The 9,757-nt window shown below is 39.8% G+C and overlaps 1 protein-coding gene across 1 annotated transcript in view; it reads left to right on the forward strand.

Moving 5' to 3' along the window:
* The window catches only part of LOC133021663 (contactin-associated protein-like 5), a 91,782-nt gene extending 83,153 nt beyond the window's left edge, over positions 1-8,629 (forward strand). Inside the window, exons 20-24 of the mRNA XM_061088610.1 lie at positions 314-447; positions 3,878-3,965; positions 4,137-4,337; positions 6,751-6,825; positions 8,430-8,629. Coding sequence (XP_060944593.1) covers positions 314-447; positions 3,878-3,965; positions 4,137-4,337; positions 6,751-6,825; positions 8,430-8,629 — 698 coding nt within the window. The remainder of the gene's footprint in view (positions 1-313; positions 448-3,877; positions 3,966-4,136; positions 4,338-6,750; positions 6,826-8,429) is intronic.
* Positions 8,630-9,757: the final 1,128 nt, after the last annotated feature.

Raw genomic sequence — 9,757 nt, forward strand, 5'->3', positions numbered from 1 at the left:
CAAATGTGTGCTTGCATATGTGTGTGTGTGTGTGTGAGTGGGAGAAACAGTGAACACATATTGACTTATTCAGTGTGGGAGTGAAGAGCTATGAGATAAATATTTGTATATCTCAAAAGGCACTTGAAGAAGTTTAGAAATAGCAAAGCATTTATTTACAGTTGCAGGCAGCCACATCGTTCCAGTATATTCTCTTCACCTGTCTGTGATCATTTGGCATTTTACTGCAATGTACACATACAAAGCAGTATATGTACATGGCAGTTGAAATTGAGCTCTGAACACAATAGTGAATTTTCTGCTCTGTGTCCAGGGAGTCTGCAGATCTGGTATCACCTTCAGACGGACCGGAGTCCGGACATGTTCAGCCCCGTCCTCACTAACCTTGCAGACGGACGACTCCATCGAATCAGGGTCCACAGAGTGGGAAAAAACCTCTACATTCAGGTGGGGACCGGACACGATAGGTTTTAAGTAGGGCTGGGCTAGTTAACTCGTTTTAATCGAGTTAACTCATCACTTATTTAACTCAGTTGATTATTTTATCTCGCATTAACTCAGGTTTGATTATTTATTGTTTTATTGTGAAAGTCAGGCTTTTATTTTGTGAAAGTCTGTTGCTGACTGCTGCGGAACCGGAAAAAAGAAAATAATTGGCGGATAAACAACCATGGATAAGGGTACGGAGCTTTTACATGGCCATTTTCATTTTAAAGTTCTTCCAGACGGCGGAGTCGACAGAACCAAAGTTATTTGTAGCCACTGCCGAGGTGAATTTTCTTATCACCGGAGTACTTCCAGTCTAAAATATCACCTGAATGCAAAACACACAGTTGATATCAGCAAATCACTCAACGAAACAGCGAGCGGAGCGAGGCTTCGGCAGACTACGTTAGACGCAGGGAGGAGTATACATTTTTCATAACGAAGAGGATAACATTAATGCCCTGGCAGTGGCATTGAGCTTTAATTTTGTATTTGCGTTGATAACATTGTTAAGTTGAGATTTACACTGAATATTTTATTTAACTGCTGTATTAAATGCTGATGTTAAAAGTGTTTGCACAACAAATGTTATGGCACTTTCGTTCATATGGCAGAACATTGAAAATAAAATTGCGCTATACACTACTTTTTAATTCATTATTGGATTTTGCGTATACAAATGCGATTAATCGTGATTAATCAGGGAAGTCATGCAATTAATTGGATTAAACTTTTAATCGTTGCCCAGCCCTAGTTTTAAGTTTATTCTCATTGGTCAACGTGTCTTAACAGTGGGATATTCTTCCAGGGGCAATACTTTAATAGCAGAAGATACATTTACACACAAGTAACTTTATCATTTCAACCAGAGCTTCTCAAACTTTTAAGCCCCTAACGCCCAAAATAAAGTGCCCGAGACTTGCAACCCCCGTTATCTCAAAGGATATCGATGTTAGCTGGTTCACATGAAGTCACCTACGTGCACATGTTCAGTGTATCCTGTGATACTTTCACTAATCGCTTGTACTCTGGCGACTTAGAAATGTACATTTGTTTTTTTTTTTCTTTAGTTTCTTTACACAGAGAAAATCATAAGGCTGATTAGAATTTGTTTTAACTCATATTTTGTTGCTTTTAGAACAATAAGGGATAACATTATCTTAAGAATTGTATTTTAATTGTATCTGATTACTGGAAATCATCTTGGGACCCCTCCTTCTGTGTGTCGAAACCCCCACAGGGTGTCCCATAAACCCTGTCTCCTCCATATTATTAAATTGGACATAGATGAAACTAAAAAGTCACAGAGCATATTAAATTGGCTTCTGTTATGTTAGGTAGTGTTTAGATTTCTGTTAAGTTTGTTTTAATTTATTCATTTGATGCTATTGCAGCTCAGACTGATTCACTAAGCACGAGTTTCCTCATGACCTAGTTTTGACGATCACCACTGCGCTGACTCTGCCTCCAAATGACGTAATTTGTGCAAGATGGCAGCGTTCTTGTTCTGAATATTTTGGCTTCATTTCTGGATAGTAGGAGGAATTAGAGGCCTGTCGTCCATCTTTGGTTACAGTCTATGGATTTATACTCTATGAAAACCACTTGGACCCAAATGAATCACGTTGTGTTGCTGCAGACGGGGGCTGTGGCTCAGTAAAAGTTATAAAGTGTTGCTAAGACTGTGACGGTAACACTTTACAGCAATACAGCCATGCCGGACCCAGGGAGCCAGGCAAAGCTCCACTGCCGCAAAGACTCGGTTATTCGCTGCTTTATATCAGCGGTGAGAAAAAATCCATACTGTCAGTTTTGCTTTAAACTTCTACATCTGATACCTGCTGAGGTAAATACTGATAAATGAACACTGGAGAATGATGCAACCTGCTTTTGTATTCTTAAAGTTAAGTTTTCCACGAGGATTAAAAAACAACATGGACAGGAAGCTGCTCTGCACCAATATCCAGTGTGCAGGGAGAAATGTGCAGTTCAAACAGTGCAGTGTAAAATAAAGATAGAGAGTTGTGTTTGCTCTCAGCAGTGGTCCTCTGAGTTCACAGTCCATTTCATACCAGAGGTTAGTGTCAACATTTTTACTATTTATAGAATAACTTAGCACCAGGATAAAAAAGCAACTCACTGCCCCTCTGGGTGAAAGTTTCGGGTCTGTTTTCACCTTTGACCGCACACAGTGGTGATGTTATGACACACTGATGCACCCTGAAGTGCATTTTTACTTTTACTGCAGCAAGGTTACAGTGTTAAACAACTGAGGGGCAATAAGAGGTTTTTAGTTGCTGTTTTAACCACATGTTACCCCCGATCTCTACCGAGTGTTTTCAGTGGCCTCACATTAACTTTACATCCTAGGGTATATTACTCTCATTTAAGCTTCTCTTCATTGGCTTTCTCTAAATTTTAGAATTTTAAGATTTCAATGGTGAATTTTGGAGCTCATCTTCATTTCAGATCTCCTGACATCACATATTCCCAGTAGCTTAGGACTGAGGGTGTCCAGACCTTTTCTAGTTGGGTCGGGACCTATTTAATGTTGTAAAAAGCACTGTAGGGCAACATTTCATCTGTAGTTGATGGGACACAGGAAATATGTGTCCCCTTACATAGAATTGTTCAAATGTAAAATAGTTTTGTCAATATTGAGTCGGCCAATGAGGTCCATACAACACACAAAATAAATACAAACAATAGTCAAAATAGTATTTTTAAACACTAAAATAAGAAAGGACTAACATCGCCCATCACTGAAGAACAGTATCAATCTTGCCTCTCACGTCAAACCACCTGTTATCATATGACCACATTTACCTCATGAGATGATAAAGCTCCATCTGCTGATGAAGTCCATTAGATGTTGTTAAAAAAGATCCTAAAAAAGAGATGTTTCCAATCTTCTTTATACCACACTTGAATTGAGCACAACAATAAAGATATTTTAAATGAAATAACTACATCTCTACTGGTATAATAATCAACAGGCCTATCACTGTATTTATGAATCTAACTATGACACATGTTATCAAATCCAAGGACTCAGATGTGACCTTCTCTGCTCACTATCTTAAAGCTCTTGGGCTGCACTACAGATTTATCTCTGCAGGCCTCTTACAAACAGCCGTAAACCAGATCGAAATCCTGCAGAAACAATTGCAGATCATCAAGTTAAGTGATGCATCAGATTCAACGCGACGAAGCCGACGCAGGAAAGGTCTAAATGACTTGAAAGTCGGCGTTGGGCGGATGCACTGTGTGGAGCTGCAGAGAATACAGTTCTCAATCTATAATGTATTGAAATGTGCTGCTGCTGCTGGTGTTGCCCGGGTTCAGATTTCTTGTAATCGGCTTGTTATTTGATTTCTCTCCACTCAACCAGATCGACCAGGACATCCACAGAAAGTACACGCTGTCATCCGATGCAGAGCTGATCCTAATCAGATCCTTGACATTGGGCAAAGTCACCAGTAAGTGCTCGCCCGAATATTTCTGTAAAACTCCCACGTCAGCCCCCCGTCGTCCTACTTTTGTCCCCAACTGTTCATTTCACCTTTCTTGACTTAGATACTCAGAAATTGCTGCAATTAGAAAAAAATCAATCGTGTCCCCGTCAGTAACACTGAACTGTTTCTCTGCAGGGAGCGAGAACCTCAATGAGGAGGTAATGCATGCGGCTTCGAAAGGTTTCATTGGCTGCCTCTCCTCGGTCCAGTTCAATCACGTGGCACCGCTGAAGGCAGCGCTGACCAATCGAGGAAGCTCACTGGTCACCATCCGGGGTCCGTTGGTCCAATCCAACTGTGGAGCGTTGGCAGAGTCCACCTCGCACACTCTGCAGGGTAAAAACTCACAGTCCAGTCCAGGTTGAGCTTCATGCAACAATCACAGGGAAACACACAATCTGGACGATATTTGATATGCAACTTGACACTCAATTCAGGAAATGAAAAGGCAGAAGGAGAATGTAAAGTTTGAATATCAGCATTTTCATCAGATATGTAATAAAAATTCCACACAAACTCTGTACAACTAAAATTACAATATATTCAGCATTTCTGAAAATGTCCACCAACTCGTCACAACTTGAGAATCAAGAGCTTTCAGAAAGTTCCAGTGTCTGAGGTCATGTATAACACGAAGTGAAACATTTGAAGGCAGCACTCGTCCTCGCCCTCTCCGAGCGGCTGACTTTTTGCTCCATTGTGATTATTATCTGTCTGTAACATTCTTCTGTGACTGCCAGTGAACTGAGTGAAGACCAAAAAATGATCAGCCTGTCGAAACACTTTTATACAGCAAATATAAACCTCAATATTTTGAGCTCATTAAATTCATCATTCTAAATCTATTATTGGTATCAATTATTTTGATCACAATCATTATCATAAACAACAACCAACTATTCTCGTTGTCCTGCTCAGCTCATTCTCAGGTGGTGAAAATGTCTGGATTTATTGATGTTGTGAAAAACTGTAGAATAACAGAAAAACAGCTGGACCCATGAGGTAAACTTAATGAGTTTCAACAAGGGATTTAAAATGGTTCATTAAAATCCCATTAAATACCTACTGTTATTTTGATAACTTCGTGCAGGTGAACTTTACGCAGCAATTGATCAATTATATAGTGATGAAACTTGGGTTTAACCCCAGAAGTTGCTAAAAGTGGAAATAAAAAGTCAGCACATCATATGAAGGCAAACAATCATTTCAGTCGTCTGCCTGAAAACAAACATGCATTCCTATTTTGAATTGATGGAGCCGTTCGCAGCCTCATGACAGCAAAAGGAAAACAGCACAAGTTAATCACAAGTAAAAGCATGTACTGTATATGTTTTATTTGAACAGATGCACTAATGCTGCACACAGCACAGCTTCCATTAGAGCTTTTAAACAAAGTGCAGAAACTAATGATTTGAAATAAAGTGTCTTCAGTAAAGTGAGGGAAGGCAGTGACTCATATTGGACATCTGCATCCATATTTATATATAACGTAAATAAAAGTTGGGCTATTTTAAGATGCTGTCCTGACCGGTGAGGCAGCAGCTGGAGTTAAGCAGGTAGAGCTCATCGTTTGGGCAGCTCCATGAATCAGCTCTACTTGTGGAAGGTACAACATTCAACCAGTCACTCGCTTTGAGGCTAATTTATTCATAACAAATTCAGTCCGACACCTGAACGCGTGTTAGTCAACAGGCGTCAGATCAGCTTCCATCATCTCCACCTTCCCCCAGACCAAGGTTTAACCTTCTTTTATCACCCAGCCTCTGTATGCTGGAGGAAAACTTAAAGCAAGACTATTTAACTATTACTTTGCAACTGAACGCTGGATATTTCCCATGATCCCCTGCTTCCTGAACCAGAAGAGCTGCGGCTCTAACAAATCCACCGCGCTCGGATTAGAATTCTTCATATTTCCAAGGTTTAATGCTGAATATTTGAGATAAACTCTGGTTTTTAATGATCTCTGGGTCTGTTCAACTCTTCAACTTGATGGACCTGGTTCTGACAGCTGAAGCTGTGACCCTCAGTCAGTTCCACACTTCTCACAGGAGATCCTACCCACTCACCACGGTTACATAGAACAGACGTTCAGGGTGAGGAGTGGGAATGAGAGAGGAGACGTTCTCCATGTTCACACTCACTCAACCATCAAACTCACTTTAATGAAGCTGCTGTTTTAAGGTAAAGAAAAGTTTCATCGTGTCGCTTTAATCCCCCTATTACAATTTAACAGCACATAATTAAGTGTCTTTATAACTTTGGCCGGAAATACTAATGAAGTTGCTATTTTAAGATATTTTTAAAGTCTCCTGCTGATTATTGGGATAAACGTTGTTTTTAATGACTTCTTTGTCTTTTTACCGATCTACAGTTCAGCATCAAGGCTTAACGGCAAATCATTTGAAGGGCGAATTTCCATGTCCCTGACTAATCACGTTTAACTAAATGCAACTCAGCGAATAGATTATTAAGGATATTAGAAAAACACTCACCTCCGGAACCAGCAAACTAATTTAGAAGTTGCTGTTTTAAGGTAAAAAAAAAGTTGCATAGTGTTATTTTAAAGAGAGGAAACTCAAGTGCCCCTGCAGCGAGTTGGAGAGAGATGAAACTCAAATGTCGTTGTCTCATGTTATTCTGTGTAATTCTCCAGCTTCTCCAGCAGTGCATTGAAGCACACATGACAACCATACCTCCTGCATAACGGGGACATCAATGACTTCACTCTTTCTTCTTTCTGTGTTTCCAGATCAAGCAGTAACAGCCAATAAAGACAACGAGCAGCCAAGCAACGGAAACCAGAAAGATCTGGCTGTGATCGCAGGTATGTTTCAGGTTTTCTTCCTCTCCTCTGCGCTGCTTTATTTTTCTTTGGTTAAATGAAGATGAGTCCCAGCTGTGTGTTATTTGTAATTCTCTACATTTGCCATCTTCTTAATTCCTTCTTTTTTTCCGTTCTCTTGATAACTCAGCCTCAGCTAAAGCTAATTTTCATCATTTCATTGCCCGTTAAGCCCCTGTTACTTTGAGCTTAAATTGAACTTGATGATGGTGATGGTGATGTTAAAGGATTTCTGGGTGTTTTCTTAACAAGGGAACGTTTGCTTTGTGTTTGACTGTTAACTGTCTTGTTTTTTGGACGAGAGAAATGTGACATACTGATCAGGAAAAAGACAAAATGAAGCAAAAAAGCTAAGAATTATTTGTTCGCTGGATTGCAAATATGCTAATCAACACATTCTGAATTTTATGTCAGCAAATCAAAACACTAAGCAGGGTTTTTTACAGTCTTGTGGTAAATCCTCGTACCTGAGGCAGTAAATCTCACATTTTACTAGAACCCGATTTATTTAGAGGTTGGCCAATATGAGCCTTTCACCTTTTATCATGCTGGTAATAAAAGTTTTATTTTACAGAGTAAAAAATGCAGAATTGATGAGTATTTATGTTTAAATTCTTATTACATAAAGACTCCAGAAAATCCTGTCTGTCAGCAGCAGCTGTGCCAAGAGGCCTATGCAACATGAGCAAACTGTGGATGTGGAATTACAGACAAATAAAAACGGAAAAATCCCAAACATGAATTTATGCTTTTTAAACACATCGATATACAATATAAAACATAAACATCATAATTGATCATCATGACCAATTTATCTTTCGCAGATTGGAATCAGCGTTTATGTTTGCAGATATGAAAACTTTTATTTTACACAATAAAAACTGCAGGAAGGTGACATTTCTTTGTCAGAATGGTTTGATAACTACATCTTAGGAATCACTGAAAAACAGTCATGACCACTGCAATTACATTGGTCATTGTTAAAAAACAAGCTACAATTTAAATAATAATGATCATTTAAATAAACAAACAGAGCCTCACACCATCAGTGGGTAAGTCCCTGGTCAGTATTGTAGTATTGGGCGGTAAAAAAGATTCTGGTTTCATAATCTCTTTCATTATTAGTATCAGAACATTGTGTTAATTTGTAATAATCAAGCATAAATGTAGGTTTTGCACTTTGTATCTTAAGTAGGGCTGGGCAAGTTAACTCGTTTCAATCGAGTTAACTCAAGTGATGAGTTAACTCGATTAATTATTTTATCTCGCATTAACTCAGGTTTGATTATTTATAGTTTTATTGTGAAAGTCAGGCTTTTATTTTGTGAAAGTCTGTTGCTGACTGCTGCAGAACAGGAAAATAGAAAATAATTGGCGGATAAAACAATCGAGTTAACTCATCACTTGAGTTAACTCGATTAAAACGAGTTAACTTGCCCAGCCCTAATCTTAAGACAGTATTTTAACTCTGCTGTCATCACAGCTGTCGTCACATAACCAGTTTAGATCAGGAGGTAAAAAACCGAGGCTCGATGGGACCTGCTCGACTGACACCTTCTGATGAATCTCCCCTGCTGTGCTCTCAGGTGTGGTGACCGCCGTGGTTTTCATCGCCGTGTGCGCCCTGGCCGTGATGAGCCGCCTCCTGTACCAGCAGCGTCAGGCCCAGCGGAGCACCAGCAGCAGCATCAAGGAGGAGCACAGACAAGGCGTGTACACAGACTACAGGACAGAGCTGCAGCTCCACAACCCAATCAGGGACAACATGAAGGAGTACTACATCTGACACAGCGTGCTCTCTCCAGCCCTAAGTTGCAAAAGTACCTTTCTCTTACAAACTGGACTTGCAGGTGGGGCGGGAAACGGATGCGCCGCTTCAGCATTTCTTACAACAAAACATCTCTGTACAAGAACACGCGAGTGGCTGAATCTTTACAGCTGTTAGTGTATTTTGATGTCGGTGAAACTGTCCCAATCGAGCTGCTGTGGTTTCTGTCGTTGCAAAATGTGTAAAGCAAAAATCGGACGTTCTGCGGGGGGGTGGACGCCACACGCGCGGCGAGCCGGAGCTCCAATCCGCAAATGCGCAAAACTTCAAATGTTTTGTTTGAAACCCTCAGATGCTGAATATTTTCCACATTTCAGTGGGACTAAATTGTACTGGCAAGTCAGGAAATGTAGGCCAGGCTTGTAAGATATGCGCGCGTTCGCTGCTGTCTTTGTTTTTTTCCAGTGGTGGTGAATGTCTTAGAAGAAGAAACGGGGACGATACTGCCTATACTGTATGAGTGCCTAATTTGCATACAACTTTTTGTTTCAACATTTTAGAAGTTTTTCCTTGTGATTTGCACAAAAAGGCAGTTTTCATTTGCATACAACGGGTTAAGTTCTGCAGCCCACACTACACAAAATAAAAGGAATTTCCCAGTTATTCACATCATCTTCCCACCGCACCCCTGTCTGCAGTAGCATGGAGATTGACAAACCTTAAAAAGTCAGATGATTCCAGGATGTTCTGAGTTCTTTTATTAATTCAACACTTTCAAGTCTTTCAGGTTTTTAAGTCGAGCGATCATTCAGACAGAAATCTAGTAATGTGATGTATTTTTATTTATATATATTTATTTGTGAGTTATTTCTCCTGTGTGTAAAAATCTAAAAACACTTGTGTATATTGTACCATGAGAGTAGCAGAAATAAGAAATTAGCAAAGCGGAATTATAGTACAGTATTTAAATTACCCAAAAAAAAGTACTTCAACAAACACATACATTAAGGGGGTTTTAACAATCAAACTGCTTTCGCTAGCATCTACACTTATCCACCTTCTCATACTGGTAGGAACATATCAGTTCCCTTTGGTAATCGGGCAGTTTTGTATTGTATGTACAGGAATCCTGCATCTTTTTCCGTT

The sequence above is a fragment of the Limanda limanda genome, chromosome 16 (assembly GCF_963576545.1).
Source record: "Limanda limanda chromosome 16, fLimLim1.1, whole genome shotgun sequence".
Taxonomy (NCBI): Eukaryota; Metazoa; Chordata; class Actinopteri; order Pleuronectiformes; family Pleuronectidae; genus Limanda; species Limanda limanda.